The sequence below is a fragment of the Rana temporaria genome, chromosome 2, assembly GCF_905171775.1.
Source record: "Rana temporaria chromosome 2, aRanTem1.1, whole genome shotgun sequence".
In the NCBI taxonomy this organism is placed as follows: domain Eukaryota; kingdom Metazoa; phylum Chordata; class Amphibia; order Anura; family Ranidae; genus Rana; species Rana temporaria.
The window spans coordinates 502121344-502142214 of NC_053490.1; the positions used below are offsets into that span (position 1 = coordinate 502121344).

Consider the following 20871-nt stretch of genomic DNA (forward strand, 5'->3'; position numbering starts at 1 on the left):
AAGCTGGCGGTGGAGGAAGCAAGTGGCTTTTCAGAAAGTGCACCACACCTGCAGGATATAATAGACGTCCATGGCAAAGTGCAGCTAACCGGCGGGAAAACCACAGGTATGCTGCGCCGCAATAGACCGCAGACCATCAGTGTAAAAGCAGCCTTAGGCCCGTTTCACATGATCGGTCCAAGCCAATCGGACCCTCCATTCACCTCTATGGAGTGGCAGATGTAAACAGACTTTTGTCCATTTACACCCGCCTACCTGCAATCCGATTTGCTAAAAAAAAAAAAAAGTGGATCTGCCCCCTTCTATCTGATTGGATCGGAGGGCCCATAGAGTAGATTGGGCTGTGTCTGTGTCTGCTTTGCATATGCAGACTGGACACAGACCTGTCATCTGCCCACTCCGCTCATTGTGGCCCGCGACTGGTTACTAAGTCGCTTAAGTGGCCCTCAGCCTTCAAAAGGTTGGGCACCCCTGCATTAAGCTAAAATTCCAGGCAGATATAAAAGACGCTAATTTCTTTTTTTTTTTTTCTTTTACAAATAATTTTTATTAAACAGGATTTATATAGCACCAATAGCTTGCACAGCGCTTTACAACATGAGGACAGACAGTTCAGTTACAATACAATTCCATAAAGGAGGAATCACAGGGTCCTGCTTGTAGAGCTTACAATCTAAAACTAAGCTGTGTAGTTATTATGTTATTTTTATGTTATGACCCACGGATCGGTCGCCTGATACGTAAGCTGTGTAGTGCTGTGTAAATCTCAGAACTGGGTGGACAGAAATACAAATCCATGTGTGAGTAATTCAACCCCATATACACTATATTACCAAAAGTATTGGGACGCCTGCCTTTAAACGCACATGAACTTTAATGGCACCCCAGTCTTAGTCCGTAGGGTTCAATATTGAGTTGGCCCACCCTTTGCAGCTATAACAGCTTCAACTCTTCTGGGAAGGCTGTCCACAAGGTTTAGGAGTGTGTCTATGAGAATATTTGATAATTTTTCCAGAAGCGCACTTGTGAGGTCAGGCACTGATATGTACGAGAAGGCCTGGCTCGCAGTCTCTCCTATAATTCATCCCAACGGTGTTCTATCGGGTTGAGGTCAGGGCTCTGTGCAGACCAGCCAAGTTCCTCCACCCCAAACTCGCTCATCTATGTCTTTATGGACCTTGCTTCGTGCACTGATCCAAATCATTTGGTGGAGGGGGGATTATGGTGTGGGGTTGTTTATTCAGGGGTTGGGCTTGGCCCCTTAGTTCCAGTGAAGGGAACTCTTAAGGCATCAGCATAGCAAGAAATTTTGGACAATGTCATGCTCCCAACTTTTCGGGAACAGTTCCAGCATGACTGTGCACCAGTGGGATGCCATTAAAATTCACATGCGTGTAAAGGCAGGCGTTGCAAAACTTTTGGTACTATAGTGGATGTATTATATCTGTGCATTTAGCTGTTTGCCACTTTAAAATGTCTCGTTTTCTGTATTGTGTACTGCATATCCTACCTTGACAATTTGGAAGTCACACCAGACCCTTGTCTACTGAGTTTATCACCTCCAAAAATACACATGTAATTCATATTAGCAAAATATTAAGATAGTTAAGCATATCAATATCAGCAAAAAAAAAAAGAAAAATTACAAAAAAAAAAAAGAAAATAAAAATAAATGGGATGGATTCTCATTCTTTGCTTATTTAATGTTTTTGTAAAAATTGAATATTTTTTTCAAATGTAAGTTTTTGTTGCAGTTGTTGATTTGCTTGACTACCTCAATCTTTTGCTAATATGAATTACGTGTGTATTTTTCTCCATTGTACTCTGTAGAACAGTACAGAACATATTGGCTCTTTATTAAGGAATAATGTGAGTAATTATTCTTTCCTGTTTAGAATCCACCTGGAAGATCTGAGCCAAAGCGTGATTCGTCACATGTCGGAGAAGCTTGGTTACAAGCACAGCGACGTCATCAACGTCATTCTGTCCAATCGGGCTTGTCATACCCTCGCTGTCTACTTCTTGTTAAACAGAAAGATGGAGCGCTACCTAATCACCATGAGGGTACGTTCACCTCTAGAATTATTAGCCTTTATTATCTGTGCCGTGTTGGCTGTGCTGGCATTGGGGTTGGCTTTGATGGAAGAAGGGGGGATGGTTGGGGGTCGTTGAAGGATTGGGGATGGAGGATTTAGTGGGGATTACTTGGAAGCAATGATTATCACAATCGCACTGCTCTGTTATTTGCTTTTACTGCAGAATGTGCTGCGCTGTGTAATTAACATCTGTTTCCTTTCATGCCAGAAACCTGACATTAACGACAATGTGTGCCACAAGAACCAGATGCACCCATTAGACAAATACAAGGCCAACAAGAACTCCTACGAGGTGAGAGCCCCAATCGTCACAATTTTCTCTTCCTAAAATACCAGGAAAATAGAACACAAGAGCGGTGTATCAATGGACATTTAGGGCGGGTTCACACTACCCACAGAGAAAAACGTTCCCTTATGCCACGTACACACGATCCGAATATTGTGCGAAAAATGACGTCCGAGGAAGAATCGTTTGATAATTGGATCGTTGGTACAGGGCTGGACGAGCCGATCATTTTAGTTCATCCGATATTATTTTATCGGACATACACAAAAATTTTCCTCATACGATACCAGATCGTACGCTTTTCGTTTGGTCAGTACAGTTGTCGCCCGAAAATACAACACAAATACATTACAACACATGACATCACTTCGGATTTTTTTTTCTGTCGTACGAGAATTTTCGTGACTTTAGTAACCTATTCAATTTCTACTTGCGACTAGTAAACGAAAAAAGTCGGACGATCTGTCGTCCGATTTTCGGATCGTGTGTACGTGGCATAAGTCTCTGCGGGTAGGGATCGCGGCTTTGCGTTTTTACAACACTGGGCACTGTTTCCCATTTTTTGTTCTAAACTTTTATGGAATGTCAAAAAGCAACATCAAATTAAAGGGGTTGTAAAGGTTCTTTTTTTATTTTCTAAATAGGTTCCTTTAAGCTAGTGCATTGTTCACTTACCTTACCATTGAGGCTCCATTCACACTTTGGAGTGCAAATTTGACACAACTTTAGATGGGTGCGACTTGGATGTGACTTGTTGTCCCTCTGCAAAGTCAAACCCACTGTTGCATGTATAAAATTCAGGTATGACTTTCATGCAACTTATGAGGGTTAAAGCGGAGTTCCAACCACAATTAGCATTTTTTAAATGCATGTCCTTTCAAAGATAGTTTATAAAACTATATCTACACCGTTGTCATTTTGCTTGTGGGCATTGTGAAGCCTACAGGCACTTAGGGCCAGATCCACAGCCAGGCGGCGCAACTTAACTTTTCCCATTTAAGTTACACCGCCGCAAATTTCCCAAGTTAGTGCCCGATCCACAAAGCACTTACCTGGAAATTTGCAGCGCTGTAACTTAAATCCGTCCGGCGCAAGGCGTTCCCAATCTAATGGGGCGAGTCCCATTTAAATTAGGCGCGCTCCCGCGCCGGACGTACTGCGCATGCTCCCGACGCAATTTTCCCGACGTGCTTTGCGCAAAATTACGTTACGCCGAGTTTTGTGAATCGCGCCAGGTAAAAAAAGTTGCGTCGGGGAAAAAAAAGAGATGCGGCGCGAAAAAAAAAATGTTTTAAAAAAATTTGACAGCGTCGCGGGAAAGAAGGGTCTACTTTTACATGGTGTACTAACTTTACACTTTGTAAAAGCAGCCCTAATTTTGCGTTTGCAGACTAACAACTTACGGAGACTTCACGAAGGGAAACCGCTTCGTGGATCTCCGTAAGTGCTAATTTGCATACCCGACGCGGAATTTCGACGAGAAATGCCCCCAGCGGCGGCCGCGGTACTGCATCCTAAGATCCGACAGTGTAAAACTATTACACCTGCCGGATCTTAGGAATATCTATGCGTAACTGATTCTATGAATCAGTCGCATAGATAGAAACAGGGATACGATGGCGTATCAGTAGAATTTCGTGGGACCGCATAGCAACAGGCATTTCCAGATGAGTAAAAAAAAAAATTTTTTTTTTCTTTTTTAGTCGTAAGCTACAGTTTAAAGCAAAATAGTTTTTTTGATGGAACCTCCACTTTAACATCGAAGTCTATGGCCCTCAAGTTGCATGAAAGTCAGACCAAAGTAGTGTATATCAATGGTTATCATTGGAAAACATCGGGTTCGACTTGTCATGTGATGTCCAAAGTCGTATGACAAGTCACACAAGTGTGAATGAGGTGTTTATTGAGCTGGGATGGTGGCACCTTAGTGGACCTGTTGTTTTATCATGTATGGTCAAAGTAAAGGTTCACTTTCCAAATGGTAGCAGTTTCAGCTTCCATATGTGCAGTGATTTCAGCTTTATGACATTAAAAGGCTTAAGTTGGGCATACACTGGTAGATTTTTGAACAAACGTTCGCTCGAAAAATGTTGGCAGTACATTTAATAATGCCAACAGAGACATGATGAAAAGTATTTCCAAATTTCATTTTCTTTTAACCTTTGAATTTGGCATGAATGGAACTTCCTGAACGACAACCAAATATGCTTGAAATTTGTTCATTTAAAGCGGAGATCCACACAACAATGGAACCTCCACTTTTCGGAACCCTTCCCCCCCTCCGTTGTCACGTTTGGCACCAGGGATGGACTGGGACAGAAATTTGGCCCTGGACTTCATCCAGACTGGCCCACTTTGACAGGTCTCTCCCATGGCGGCCGGACAATTCCCGCACCCCCCCGCCACCCGCACCCCCTCTCCCCTTTCACTAGCCGTTCTACTTTATTAGAGTAGAACGGCTGGTACTGGTACTCTTATAGGTGGTACCAGTGGGGAAGCTAGACATTATTTCACCCGAATCAGTTCGGTGCCCCCCTTTATGGTTCAAGATTAGGCAGAAGTGAGAAACTCCCAGGCCATAGCTGTTGAGTCAGCTGTTTGTCCCCTCCCCCCATGCTCCTCTGGTCCTCCCCCTGCTTCTTTGTTACCCCCAGGTGAGCGCTGCAGGGAGGGAGAGACCGAGAAGCAGAGGGGGCGGCGGTCCGCTGTCATTGAAGCCGGCCCACTGAGCCATCAGCCCACCGGGAAACTCCCTGTGGTCCCAATGGCCAGTTCATCCCTGTTTGGCACCTTTCAGGGGGAGAGGGGTGCAGATACCTGTATAGTGCAGGTATTTTCACCCACTCCCAGGCATAGAACCCCGCGGGGGTTACGCCACTTCCTGTGCCCCCCGCTGTCTTATGGGAAACACACAGGTCCCAGAAGACAGAGGGGAACAGTGAGGATGCGCAGCACGACTTGCGCAATGCGCAGTAGGGATCCCTCACCGAGGATGGAGGCGGGGGGCAGCCGAGAGCCAAGCGATTGATCGGCTTGGGCTGCCGACATCACAGGGCATCCTGGACGGGTAAGTGTCCATTTATTAAAAGTCATCAGCTGCAGTATTTGTAGCTGCTGGCTTTTAATATTTTTTATTTTTTTAGGTGGACCGTCCTGCTCCTTCGAATTTTCTCATAATTTGGTCTAAAACGATTGTTTGGCCCCACCAACGATTAGAAAATGAAACAAACATTCTGAAGATGGAAGTTCTCAAGCAAACTTCTACTGGTGTATGGCCAACTTTAAACAGATCAAGGTCTAAAAAAAGAACATTTTGAAGGTGACTTTTGAAACCGGGAGGCCTAATGATACTCATCCGGTCATTTTTCGGCAATACGTTCAGAAAAAATAGATCAAAGCAGAGGGAAAGCATTTCTCATAAACATGAGTGAAAAGTAAAAACAGATCATTGCAGAAAGCTAGCAGGATGTGAGCGCTCCGTTCATTGTGTTCCTTGGCCTGCCGCAGATAAGGAAGCCTCTTTGTTGACATCTAATGTTACAAGCCCGGTTATTTAGGGAGAACAGAACCTCGACACGGTCTGGTTCAGCGGTTTCTCCGCTGGCGCAGGATGTAATACAATAGGCAAGTGATGAAATGCGGTTAAGGCTTGGCAGATGGAGCGTGTGTCAGCGATGGTCAGGGGAGAAGCTTCCTGTTCAGTGAAAAGCCCAGAGAGAATCGGAAACCCCTCCTAAGGTTCCACTTTCTAAAGGAATGAAAGCGGAGGCTGTGCCTGGAACAAGGAAAACGCTGAACCCCCCTTCCCCTTACTCCGCACTGAACTGTAACATCACCTCTGTACACATGGGAGCTCCGACATACCGCAGTGTAAAACCACTTCATTCATTCACAGCATAAAAACACATCATTCAAAAATCCATCTTTTATCTTCAAAAGTTTTATTGATGATTATAGAAGGCTTTGGGTATCGTCCCCAGGCAAGCGGCAAGAAGGCAAATCCTGGATAGAAGCATTACACCGCTCATTGTTAGCCAATTTCCAATGCACATTGTGGCATTTATATTTTAGATCAGCATGTAGGAGAATAAAAATAATGCCCCAAACCAGCGTTCAGAGAGAAGTCTCCTGGCACATTTAGGCATATGCATGCAAAAAACACGCACGTAGGCACATGATTTCAGCCTGGTGGCTAGAACAAATCTTCCAAAAGTTCCATTTGGAATAATTTTTTTTTTTTTTTAATAGGAACTCAACCCATAGGCGTGCGCACAGGGTGTGCCAGGTATGCCTGGCCACACCCCAGTGTTGCCAACCTACCAGATTGAAAGTTACTGGCACGATACCCAAAATTTACTGGCGCAGCCACGTTTTTACTGGCATTTCACAAAAGTTACTAAATTACATTTTAGGTGCAAGTTTCAGTATTTAGGCTACAAGCAAGTACACTAGGCAAATGGCAATGTGATTTAAGATAGATATTAAGGTAAAAAAACATATATTTTTGTTATTTTCGATTTAATAAGGGCAAATTATTTAGTCACATCACCCCCTGCCTCCATCCCCCTCTGTCACCAACACCCCCCTGCCTTCACCCCCCTCTGCGGTGCCACAATCTCCCCCTGTCTCCTATCTCCCCCTACCTCCAATCTCCCCCTGCCTCCATCCCTCTCTGTCACCAACACCCCCTGCCTTCACCCCCCTCTGCGGTGCCACAATATCCCCCTGTCTCCTATCTCCCCCTACCTCCAATCTTCCCCAGGCCCCCTGCCTCCAATCACCCCCTGCCTCCATCCATCTCTGCGGTGCCACCAACAACCCCTGTCTCCATCCAACATCCTCTGAGATGCCTCCAATCACCCCCTGCCACTAACACCCCCTGCCTCCAATCTCCCCCTGCCTCCATTGCCCCCTGCCTCCATCCCCCTCTGCTATGCCACCGCAGCCACCATCACCCCCTGCCTCTATTGCCCCCTGCCTCCATCCCCCTCTGTGGTGCCACCGCAGCCACCATCACCCCCTGCCTCCAATCACCCCCTGCCTCCAATCTCCCCCTGCCTCCATCCCCCTCTGCTATGCCACCGCAGCCACCATCACCCCCTGCCTCTATTGCCCCCTGCCTCCATCCCCCTCTGTGGTGCCACCGCAGCCACCATCACCCCCTGCCTCCAATCACCCCCCTGCCTCCAATTTCCATGCGCAGTTCCAAACCGAACCGATCGCGTCTATTTTTACTGGCACATTCCCGCAACCACGGACATTTACGAACGAGGGAAAAAGGTGCCCATTTTTACGAACTGTCCGTAAAAATACGGACGGCTGGCAACACTGGCACACCCTAATCACCCTGTGCTGGACAGATTCCCCCTGCTTGGCTGCAGAGACAGGGACTGGGGAATCTCTGTCCTCAGTCCATTTCTCTGTGTCAAAGTGAGACATCAAGAGTCTGAACAGTTTGGGGACGGCCCCTTCCTGTTCCGACATGACTGCGCGCCGTTGCACAAAGCAAGGTCCATAAAGACATGGATGAGCGAGTTTGAGGTGGAGGAACTTGACTTACTTGCACAGAGTCCTGACCTCAACCAGATCAGTGCCTGACCTCCCAAATGCTCTTCTGGAAAAATGGTCAAACATTCCCATAGACACACTCCTAAACCTTGTGTACAGCCTTCCCAGAAGAGTTGAAGCTGCTACAGCTGTAAAGGTTGGGCCAACTCAATATTGAACCCTACGGACTAAGACTGGGATGCCATTAAAGCGGTGGTTCACCCACAATAACAACATTATAGCATTAAATTAAGCATAGTAGCGCGAGCTACAGTATGCCTTTATTTATTTTTTTTGCCCTGTACTCACTGTGCAATCCTATAGTGAAGATTCCGGGCGTTCCTATCCAGAGGGAAGATGATTGACGGCCGGCTATGGCACGTTACGCTCCCCGAAGATAGCCGGAGTAGGTCTCGGCTCTTCACGGCGCTATACGGCGCCTGCGCCGTGAAGCGCCAAGTCCTATTTCGGCTATTTCCGGAGAAGCGTGACGCGCCAGAGCCGGCCGTCAATCATCTTCCCTCTGGATAGGAACGCCCATTCCCTGCGGGGAGTCGGAATCTTCACTATAGGATTACACAGTGAGTACGGGGCAAAAAAATAAAATAAAGGCATACTGTAGCTCGCGCTACTATGCTTAATTTAATGCTAGAAAAAAAAAAAAATTATAGGGTGAACCCCCTCTTTAACCACTTAACCCCCGGACCATATTGCTGGTCAAAGACCAGAGCACTTTTTGCGATTCGGGACTGCGCCGCTTTAACTGACAATTGCGCGGTCGTGCGACGTGGCTCCCAAACAAAATTGACGTCCTTTTTTCCCACAAATAGAGCTTTGTTTTGGTGGTATTTTATCACCTCTGCGGTTTTTATTTTTTGCGCTATAAACAAAAATAGAGCGACAATTTTGAAAAAAAATTATATTTTTTACTTTTTGCTGTAATAAATATCCCCCAAAAATATATAAAAAAAAAAATTTTCCCTCAGTTTAGGGCGATACGTATTCTTCTACATATTTTTCGTTAAAAAAAATCGCAATAAGCGTTTATTGATTGGTTTGCGCAAAAGTTATAGCGTTTACAAAATAGGGGGTATTTTTATGGCATTTTTATTAATATATTTTTTTTACTAGTAATGGCGGCGATCAGCGATTTTTTTTCGGTACTGCGACATTATGGCGGACACTTTTGACACATTTTTGGGACCATTGGCATTTTTATAGCGATCAGTGCTATAAAAATGCATTGGATTACTATAAAAATGCCACTGGCAGTGAAGGGGTTAACACTAGGGGAAGGGGTTAAGTATGTCCCTGTGTGTTCTTACTGTGGGGGGGGGGGGGGGGTGGCCTCACAAGGGAAAACACTGATCCTCTGTTCATACATTGTATGAACAGAAGATCAGCGTTTCCCCCGCTGACAGGACCGGGAGCTGTGTGTTTACACACACAGCTCCCGGTCCCCGCTCTGTAACGAGCAATCGCGGGTGCCCGGCGGCGATCGAGCCCGCCGGGCACACGCACCCCTAGTGGCCGCTCGAAGAGCGGACGTATAGCTATGGGCTCTTGCCCAGAAGAGCCGACCTGCCGCCGTATAATGACGGTGGCTGGTCGGCTAGTAGTTAAAGTTCATGTGCGTGTAAAGGCAGGTGTCCCAATACTTTTGAAAATATAGTGTGTGTGTGTGTGTGTGGAGAAACAGCAGCACAGTAATCTTCCCAGTAAATGGCAATGCGGGGGGGGTCAACACAAGTCTGACCACTGGAGGACAGGCAGGCTCTCCCAGCACAGCCAGAAAACTGACCACGCTGATATAAATGTGCTTTTATGCCTAGTGTGGTCAATTTCAAATAGGAAAGCAGGAGAACTGGCAGGATCACCAGGTGTTTGAGACAAAGGAAGCAATACAAGTATATTATATCACCGGTACAAAAGTCCCCGCCATGGCAGACATAAAACAGTTGTTTGCTATGTGCTCTGTTCTCACCATAGAGGTGCAGACGTGCTGATACACGATGTACTATGAAAACGTAGGAGAAAAACTTGTTTTTTTGATGTAGAAGTTTCTAGTTTTCTAAGAAGAAGAATTATGACAAAGCTAATAATGAGGAGAGGTCAGGTGACAAGACTCAGTGACTTTGGTATGTAGGATCGCAGCCAATCACAGAAGGGTCACCAGGTAGGTATGTCAGGACTTTGCCAGTTACAGATACTTGCTACAGGGCTGGTTTGAAGTAAAGTCCTAACACCTCTGTTTATTTCCTGAGCTTTGAATGGCAATCTCCATTGTTTAGGTTAAAGGATCGGTCCCCCGCACAACCGATCTCTCCGTTTTTGGTAGACACTCAGGATTCAAAGCACAGATAGCTTCATAATACCTTCCCAAGTCTTACACCCCAAAGACACCTCTTCTGATATTGCAGTGGTCATCCTGTCCTAGGCCATTTTGAAACCATAAGGCCTTGTACACACAATCGGAAATTCCAACCGTGTGTATGCCCATCGGAGAAATTCCATCGGAAATTCCGATGAATTCCAATCCTCTAAAATCAATGATGGGGCACTATTCCTCTCACTGACACCAATGATGGGGTACTATTCCTCTCACTGACACCAACAATGGGGCTCTATTCCTCCCACTGACGCCAATGATGGGGCATTATTCCCCCCACTGACACCAATGATGGGGTACTATTCCTCTCACTGACGCCAATGAAGGGGCTCTATTCCTACCAATGATGGGGTACTATTCCTCCCACTGACACCAATGAAGGGGCTCTATTCCCCCCACTGACACCAATGAAGGGGCTCTATTCCCCCCACTGACACCAATGAATGGGTACTATTCCTCTCACTGACACCAATGATGGGGTACTATTCCTCTCACTGACACCAATGATGGGGTACTATTCCTCTCACTGACACCAATGATGGGGCTCTATTCCTCCCACTGACGCCAATGAAGGGGCTCTATTCCTCTCACTGACACCAATGAAGGGGCTCTATTCCTCCCACTGACACCAATGATGGGGCACTATTCCCCCCACTGACACCAATGATGGGGTACTATTCCTCTCACTGACACCACTGATGGGGCACTATTCCTCCCACTGACGCCAATGAAGGGGCTCTATTCCTCCCACTGACACCAATGATGGGGCACTATGCCTCCCACTGACGCCAATGATGGGGCACTATTCCTCCTATTGACACAAAGAATGGGGCACTAATAATGCCCCTAATGCCAAAGGAGGGACATTGTTTACTCCCACTAATGCCCCCGTAAATTCTGAAGCACAGTAAACTGGTCCTTTTGTTTGGAAAGTTTGGATACCCCTGTATTAGTATATGAACACATAAAGGGAATTTAGTGCTATGCAATCTTTTGGAGAAAAAAATCCCTTTTTGATTACGATCTGCCAGTTGTGATTGACGGGTCACCTTCATGAAACAGGAATGCTGACTTGTTTGCTTTGCCTTGCTGCCCTTTGCTTTGACTTTAGGTTTTGTTATCTAACTTTTCTTGTATGGATTGTTTGGTCTGACGGTGAATTGTTCTTTGATTTTTAGGAACGAAAGCCTAAAGACCACGAAAAGCGAGGGGAGCAGCGGTCTGCTCAGAAGAAGATCGAGAAATACTCTCCGTCTCACAGGCAACCCGCATGTCCAATGACACACAATGGAAAGCCTTCCGTCAAGGAACGGAAATCCTCCAAGTCTGAACGAGGTAAAGGATACTGTCTATGGGATTAGGGTTGCCACCTTTTCTTCAAACCAAATCCCGAACACTTTGGTGGCGCAGAGCAATTTTTTTTTTGTAGTTTACACTATAGGATTGTAAGACCTGGGACACCTTTTTTGGGTAGTATTGTAGTGCATGTAGCATCCTGGGAAGTGGGTGTGGCCAAATTGTGTTACTAATGGAGGAGCTTAAAGGGTGTAGCTAAATCAAACAAGGTCAGTCTGTCCCCCAGTACAGACCCAACCCCCAAGGTCAGTCTGTCCCCCAGTACAGACCCAACCCCCAAGGTCAGTCTGTCCCCCAGTACAGACCCCCCCCAGGTCAGTCTGTCCCCCAGTACAGACCCCCCCCCCCCCAGGTCAGTCTGTCCCCCAGTACAGACCCCCCCCCCAGGTCAGTCTGTCCCCCAGTACAGCCCCCCCCCCCAGGTCAGTCTGTCCCCCAGTACAGACCCCCCCCCAGGTCAGTCTGTCCCCCAGTACAGATTCCCCCCTAGGTCAGTCTGTCCTTCAGTAAAGACCCCCCCCAGGTCAGTCTGTCCCCCAGTATAGACCCAACCCTCAAGGTCAGTCTGTCCCCCAGTACAGACCCCCCCCCCCCCAGGTCAGTCTGTCCTCCAGTAGAGACCCCCCCCCAGGTCAGTCTGTCCTCCAGTATAATCCCTCCATGGTCCGTTTTGTCCCCCCCCCCCCCAGTGTCATCCCTTCAGGCCAGTCTGTACCCCAGTTAAAGCTTCCCCCACCAATTTTTTTAAAAGCACTGGAAGCCGATGGGAGAGGAGAGGGAGATAGGAGGGCTGGTGCTGCAGGGCTGCCACTGATGTGTCTGGGCTTCAGGTGGACTGAAACCCGGACACAGGATCTAAAACCCGGACTGTCCAGGTGAATCCCGGACAGGTGGCAACCCTATATGGCATCCTCAACCAGCACTGGATGTCACATATAGAAATGGCATTGTTGTTAAACAATGATCATCTATCAGGGAAAAGATGTGTTTAATATCAAAAACATGGGGGATTGAGTGATTTTCTTTCCTGCTCCATCTATGGCCAGCTTAGGAATAAGGGGAGTGCAACACTATCAGTGCACTTGTGACAACACAATGGGGTTTGTTTACTAAATGCAAATCCACTTTGCACTACAAGTGCAAACTACAAGTGCAAAGTGGACTTGAAATTGCACTGAAAGTGCACTTGGAAGTGCAGTCGCTGTAGATCTGAGGGGTAGGTCTGAAATGAGGGGAAGCTCTGCTGATTTTATCATCCAATCATGTGCAAGATAAAATGCTATTTTTTATTTTCCTTGCATGTCCCCCTCGGATCTACAGCGACTGCACTTTCACGTGCACTTTCAGTGCAATTTCAAGTGCACTTTGCACTTGTAGTTTGCACTTGTAGTGCAAGGTGGATTTGCCTTTCGTAAATAACCCCCACTGAGCACTGTACGTGCAGCAATGGTTTGTTTTTCAACTCTAGCTTTTAAGGGATCTACTGCTTGGTTTGGAATAAGCTCTTGAAAGCTTGGAGTAATATAATACCTACAGTGCTCAAATGTCTTAACCCGACAAAGAGAGGGTCAAGTGGAACAAAGGGTAGTAGCTGTGGGGGGTGATCAGATGGACAAAATTGAAAATACAGGGGTGGATTCAGTAAGCAATTGCGTCTGCGTATCCATAGTTACGCAGCGCAACTGCTTAGTTGCGCCGGCGTAACGACTTTTCTGTATTCAGAAAGCTTGTTACGCCGACTGCAGCCTAAGATATGACTGGCATAAGGCTCTTATGCCGTCGTATCGTAGGCTGCATTCTTACGATGGCCGCTAGGTGGCGTTCCCGTAGTGGTCAGCGTAGAGTATGCAAATTGCATACTCACGCCGATTCACAACCCTACGCGCGCCCTGCGTACGCATTTTACGTCGTTTGCGTTCGTCGGGTTCCGCGTAAAAGGCTGCTCCTGCTATTAGCAGGGGCAGCCAATGCTAAGTATACCCGTCGTTCCCGCGTCGCGATGTTTGAAAATTACGTTGTTTGCGTAAGTGAATCGTGAATGGCGCTGGACGCCATTTACGTTCACGTTAAAGCAAATGACGTCCTTGCGACGTAATTTTTGCCGCAATGCACGTCGGAAAAGTTTCCCGACGGAGCATGCGCACTACGTTCGGCGCAGGAACGCGCCTAATTTAAATGATCCACGCCCCCTACGGGATCATTTAAATTACGCGCGCTTACGCCGGCCATTTTTACGGAGCGCCTCCGCAAATTACGGAGCTACTGCTCCCTGAATCAAGCGTATCGCAAGTAATTTACGGAGGCGTAGCATAAAAACGTAACGCTGCGCCTCCGTAAGAAGTGCGCAGCAGTACCTGAATCCACCCCACAGTTGTTAGGTGTGGGTAGGATAGGCTTCTCTGTAGAGGAGGGTTTTCAGGGATCCTCTAAAAGCCAATAGAGGAGAAAGATGGACAGATTGGGGTAAGGAGTTCCATAGGCTTGGAGAGGCTCTGGAAAAGTCCTGGATAATGTATGAACTGGTGATAGAGTGGTGATAAATGTTGTTTTCAGAAAGCGGATGTTGACATTTGTTTCCTCATTGCAGAATCCATTGGAGGATTAAGCCCATTCCATGAAGTCAGGATTACCAAAACTGGATGTGTCACTTCCTGCTCTTTGGAATATCTGGAAATGCAAAGTCCGGATCCGAGAACGCCAAAGATGATGAGACGCCAAGACTCCCACTCCCAAGAGACTGTGAACATGAATATGAGCTGTCGCATGAGAGAACCCCACCTCAATGTTGTGCGTTCCTTCGAGTCTGTAAACAGAGAAGACCAAATAGAGTCTTTATCCCCATCCCACCAGTACCGAGTGATCGGTTCGCCAGTCTCCTCTCCTCGTCACTCCAGTGAAAGAACTCTGTCCCCAATCTTCCAGTTTGACAGCACCACCCCGGTGAAGGCCCATTCCACACTGTCTTCCTTCACCTACGAGGACAAGAGCAGCCCGTCAAGCTCTGAGTCCATGTCCCCAACTTCCCCCCATTCCCCCCATTCCCCGTCCTGTAATAACAATGGAAACCTGGGTAGCCCAAACAGTGTCAGAAGCCGAGGGCGATTTCCCATGATGGGTATTGGACAGATGTTGAGGAAGAGGAGCCAAGTTACCTCTCCAAAACCTGATAACGCCCTGGACTCCCGAATGCCGGGTTTGCATCAGATGAGCCCGGGATATGCCAGCTTCAACTCCAGTGACATGAACGTGTTTTGCTGATGGACAATCTTTAAAGAACTGTTCTTTAGCTCCGCCTCTGAGGAACTCCCAGATTTAGAGAGAGAGAGAGTGGAGAATGTTGCTATTCTTGTAAATGTGAATTTTGTAAAAAATGACAGATTGTATCCATAAAGCTTGATTTTGTTCTAAGATTTCCTCATTGATAAACAATGTCACTTCCTCAGCTTGCACTTCTATGGTATTGATGGCGGTGAGTCTCCAACCTCCACCTGTCTGGTACAGGGTAACAAAAAGGCAAACTTCCCTTGAAGACTACAAAACTGTGTTTTTGGGGCATCTGCTACATACCAAGTGCTTCAATCTGCTGTAACTTTATTGACATAAACAAGGTTTTTGAGAAGTTACACTACCTACCAGGGTACCTACCTGTGTTTTCTGACAGGTTGCTTTCTTGCACTGACCTTGACTGTTCAAAAAAAGACAGAACTGGAGCAACTTGTGCTGGAAACAGCAATTCTATTGGACAGAATCTTTTCACAACTCGTTGAAGGGTAACAGTGTTTATATTTCATATTGAGTTCCGTTCCGTCCATTGTTCCATCTTCCAATATGTTGCCAGCACAATGTTTTGTACATACCTGTATGGCGTTCACAGGACAGGCGCATGAAAGACAGGGTGACCGTGTTTCCGGAAATAAGGGTTCAATTCCCGATGTATCTCAGCAGAAGAGTTTTGCCTCTACCCCCCCCCCCCCCAACGTCTCCTCCCGTTCCCCCATGTTATTTCATAAGCTTGATGCTTCTACCCAATGGCACATATGCCAGGATACAGCACTGCCAGCTGTTGTTACAGTCAGAATGGCTAGTTGTATAGGCAAGTGTTTTAATACTACTACTACTTATGCCGCGTACACACGATCAGATTTTCCGTCGGAAAAACCCTGGATGTTTTTTCCGATGAATTCCTCTCAAGCTTGGCTTGCATACAAATAGCTAGATTCAGGTAGAGTCTACTGATACGCCGACCTAACTCGGAATCTACGCCCACCTAAGTTTAAGTGTATTCTCAAACAGAGATACACTTAAACCTATCTATTACGCCGTCCTATCTTAGGGTGCAATATTTAGGCTGGCCGCTAGGTGGCGCTTCCATTGCGGTCGGCGTAGAATATGTAAATCACTAGATACGCCTATTCACGAACGTACGTCGCAGTAAATTTTACGTTGTTTGCGTAAGACATAGGCCGCCTAAAGATAAAGCTTGTGAATAGGGATTTACGTCCACGTCTAAATCAATAGGCCCGTGCGGCGTACTTAGCCGCAATGCACACTGGGAAATGTAGGCGGACGGCGAATGCGCCGTTCTAAAAAAACGTTGATCACGTCAGGTCAAGCTCCATTAACATAAAACACGCCCCCTCAGCTAAATTTGAATTAGCTTTAGGCTACGCCGCCGTAACTTATAGGCAAGTACTTTGAGAATCATGTACTTGCCTCGCTAACTTACGGCGGCGTAGCCTAAATACGCTAAGCTACGCCGCCGCAAAGTTAGGACACCCTACGTGAATCTAGCTAAAAGTTCTCTGAACTACGACGAGCCGAGAAAACGAAGTTCAATGCTTCCGAGCATGCGTCGAATTTTGCACGTCGGAAATTGCTACAGACGATTGGAATTTTAGAATTTTTTTGTTGGCGGAAATTCCGACCGTGTGCATTATTCTCTCTTTGTGAGTTTTTTGTATATAGTATAGGCTGGACATACCACTTTACAAATCCTACATTCCTTTTCCATCCCCAGTTTAAAGCTGAAAAGCAAATATTTGTCTAAAAACATTGGGCATATTCTTACTTGGTGCCCTTTGTGTTCTTTTTCCCTGTAATTCAGTATAAAACTTTGCTTCTGTATAGGAACTTCCTGTAATAAAGACTGGTTGCTCCTGCTCTCTTTCCTTGTGCAGGGTGACTGGTCTTGTCTCCGCCCCCTCCTGCACAGGCAGCCTGTAGTGGTTGGACCTGCTAGGCTCCTCCCACAGCTCTGCTCTCTGCATAGGCTACATGCAGCACAGTGGTGATGGCACTGCTGCTTTCACAAAGTAATATCTAGATTGGCAGAGGCATTGGCTGCACACAACGTGCATTTATATCCTTTTTGGATATATATATATATCTCTATCTATATATATCTCTCTATATATATATATATATATATATATATATATATCTCTATCTATATATATATATATATACACATATGTGGCTAATATATTTGAATGAAAGTTTTTGTGCCCCTAATTTACCTTTTAAGGTTGGCCTGTTATGTTTGCAAATTGAAAGTAACAATTTCACCGCACTTTAATGCCGCGTACACACAAATGGAAATTCCGACAAGAAAGTTGTGGATTTTTTTCTGACGGAATGTTGGCTCAAACTTGTGTTGCATACACACGGTCACACAAAATTCCGACCGTCAAGAACGCGGTGATGTACAACACTACAACGAGCCGAGAAAAATGAAGTTCAATGATTCCGAGCATGCGTTGAATTGATTCCGAGCATGCGTTTTTTTTGCATGTCGGAATTGCATACAGACGAGAACTTTTCTTGTCGGAAAAATTGAGAACCGGCTCTCAAATCTTTGCTGTCGGACAGAAAAAGTCAGATGGAGCCTACACACGGTTGGAATTTCCGATCAAAAGCTCACATCGAACTTTTCTTGTCGGAATTTTCGATCGTGTGTACGCGGCTTTACGCTATTTTGACCTAAGCGTCAAGTTTTAAAGCTTTTTTAGCACGTTTTCAAGATTTTTACAGGTGTTTTTCAACTAAAAGATGTGCAGTGCTGCTGAAAAAGAGGTGGATAGCTGCTGTTTAAGCCCGAAACGCACAACAAAATGCGTGAAAAACGCAAAAAAAAGCTCATGTTGCGCATTTCAAGTGTTTTCATTGAAGTCTATTGGGACAAAAATGCTAAATTCTGCCTGAAAAGTAGCTCATGTACTTTTTTGAGCGACAGGTGCTTTGCTACAAGCGACGCTCAGATGTGAACAAGGGTTATTGAAAGCAAAAGGTTTTCGGTTGTTGGACATTTTTGAGCTTCAAGCTACAAAACGCACAAGTGTGGGGCTTGAGCTGAATTCCAGGCAGACATAAAAAAAACAAAAAAAAACACCAGTTAATACAGTTAAGTTATAAATTGCATTTGGGTACAGTAGTGTTGCATTTCTGAGCAAATGCCAGTTAAAGTAGCACAGTGCCGAATAGCAAAATATACCCTGGTCATGAAGGGGGTAAAAGCAGAGGCGGCTCTAGGCTTTGTGAGGCCTTAGGCAAAACTTGACATGGGACCCCACTCTCGTCCATGATGGGAAAAATAATTCAAGGACAAGAGCCTCTTCCCCACAACCCTGGCCAGTGGTTGTGGGGGTCTACGGGCAGGGGGCTTATCGGAATCTGGAAGCCCCCTTTAACAAGGCGCCCCCCCAGATCCTGCTCTTTAATAACTAAAGGGCGGGGGCCACCCGGTGATGTCACCTGGTGAACCAGCCCCCTTGTGACGTCATTGACTGAGGGCATGCTGGGTCATTGATGTCACAAGGGGTGGTGTCAATGATATTCACTTGCTGTTGCATTGGGTAAGTTAGGCGAGGCCTTAGGCGACCGCCTAATCGGCCTAATTAAAGAGCCGCCTCTGGGTAAAAGCTTTTGGATGTCAAGCGGTTAAAAAAAATCATTTAGTTATAATAAATGTTATTGTAAGCACCTGAATTGTTATCAGCCTCTTGGCATCCCCTGTAAAGCAGAGCTCAGACTAGGCCAGTGATGGCAAACCTTGGCACCCCAGATGTTTTGGAACTACATTTTCAACCACACTGAAGAGTGCATGAGCATCATGGGAAATGTAGTTCCAAAACATCTGGGGTGCCAAGATTCACCATCACTGGATTAGGGGAAGGAAAGACCTGCCAATTAGGCGTGCTGTACTGCTAACAAGGAACATAGGCCCGGATTCAGAAAGAATTGCGCTCTATTTGTGGAGGCGCAGGGCAACGATTTTGCCCTGCGCCCCCGCAAATATTTTGCGCTGCCCTCGATTCACGGAGCAGTAGCTCCGTAAATTGCGAGGGCGCGCCGGCGTAAGCGCGCGCAATGTAAATGATCCCGCCGGGGGCCGGAATCATTTAAATTAGGCGCGCCGAGCGTAGAGCGCATGCTCCGTCGGGAAACTTTCCCGACGTGCATTGCGGCAAATGACGTCGCAAGGACGTCATTTGCTTCAAAGTGAACGTGAATGGCGTCCAGCGGCATTCACGATTCACTTACGCAAACGACGTAAAATTCGAACGTCGCTACGCTGGAACGCCGGGTATAGTTTAGCAGTGGCTGCCCCTGCTATTAGAAGGGGCAGCCTTACGCTAAACACGCCGTACGGAAACGACGTAACTTGTGTACGCTAGGGGGCGCGCAACATTGTGAATCGGCGTAAGTATGCAATTTGCATACTATACGCTGACCACAATGGGAACGCCCCCTAGCGGTCATCGCAAGAATGCAGCCTAAAATCTGCGTGGCATAAGAGCCTTATGCCACGCAGATTTTAGGCTGCAGTCGGCGTAACGAGTTCTCTGAATCAGGAGAACTCGTTACGCCGGCGCAAGTCAGCAATTGCGCTGCGTAACTATGGTTACGCAGGCGCAATTGCTTACTGAATCTGGGCCACGGTCTCCTCTTCCAAAGCTGAGATTGTTACAACCCATGAGTGTAAATTAGTCTTATCTCCCTGGAATTCAGCAACTTATGAAGCAAAACATGAATCTAGACCTACTCAACATTCTTGAAATGATCGGCGGTTGCAGCCATGAGATGATCAAAGTGCGAAGGCTTTGAAGTACAATAGCATTTCCATGATGTTCTGTTTACAATCATACAACCCAGTGACAATGAATAGACTGCTATGTCTTTGTATATTACATTTTTCCGTGTTCAGTCCCAGACATCGCTGCTACAATTTCACAAGATAAAAGTCAACGCAACAGGTGTTTAGGTCTCCTAACATAAATGCGTTCTAACCTGTTTTCCATGATAACCTTCCTATGACTTCAGAAATCTCTGCACGGTATAACTGCTTCTCCTGCCTTCTCTCATATAGGGTGTCCTAGACCAGGGGTCTCCAAACTGTGGCCCACTGCAAGCTTTTATGCAGCCCTTTGATGTAAGAGGGGACTCTGATGGGGACCTGGATGTAAGGGGGTACTCTGATGGGGACCTGGATGTAAGGGGGGACTCTGATGGGGACCTGGATGTAAGAGGGGACTTTGATGGGGACCTGGATATAAAGGGGGACTCTGATGGGGACCTGGATATAAGGGGGACTTTGATGGGGACATGGATACAAGGAGGGACTTTGATGAGGACCTGGATATAAGAGGGGACTCTGATGGGGACCTGGATTAAGGGGGACTTTGATGAGACCTTGGATAAAAGGGGGGACTCTGATGGGGATCTGGATATAAGGGGGGACTTTGATGGGGAACTGGATATAAGAGGGGCTTTGATGGGAACCTGGATATAACGGGATACACTGATGGGGACCTGGATATAAGGGGGACTTTGATTAGTACCTGGATATAAGGGGGGACTTTGATTGGTACCTGGATATAAGGGGGTCTTTGATTGGTACCTGGATATAAGGGGGGACTCTGATGGGGACCTGGATGTAAGGGGGACTTTGATAGGCACTCTGATATTGGGAGTTCTGATGTGGACTCTGATGGGCTTGAGTTTTTTTCCAAGGTACCTACAGATAAGACTAAAAGTTTACCCGTAGGGCAAACTTTAAAGCGGACCTCCTGCCAACCCCCCTATTTTTTTTTGGCCCCGCTTACCTGAAGGTGGTACGCTGGCCGCTAGGGGCGTGTACGCTGATTTATGCCTAAAATATGTAAATCAACTAGATACGCCAATTCACGAACGTACGCCCG

General features: G+C 46.5%; 1 protein-coding gene across 1 annotated transcript in view; it reads left to right on the forward strand.

Annotated features, from left to right (window-relative positions):
- Positions 1–15116, forward strand: part of HUNK (hormonally up-regulated Neu-associated kinase) — a 91863-nt gene extending 76747 nt beyond the window's left edge. The window contains exons 8-11 of the mRNA XM_040338869.1: positions 1896–2064; positions 2305–2388; positions 11497–11653; positions 14262–15116. Of these exons, the coding sequence (XP_040194803.1) occupies positions 1896–2064; positions 2305–2388; positions 11497–11653; positions 14262–14932 (1081 nt within the window). The 3' untranslated portion in view covers positions 14933–15116. The remainder of the gene's footprint in view (positions 1–1895; positions 2065–2304; positions 2389–11496; positions 11654–14261) is intronic.
- The last annotated feature ends 5755 nt before the right edge of the window (positions 15117–20871 follow it).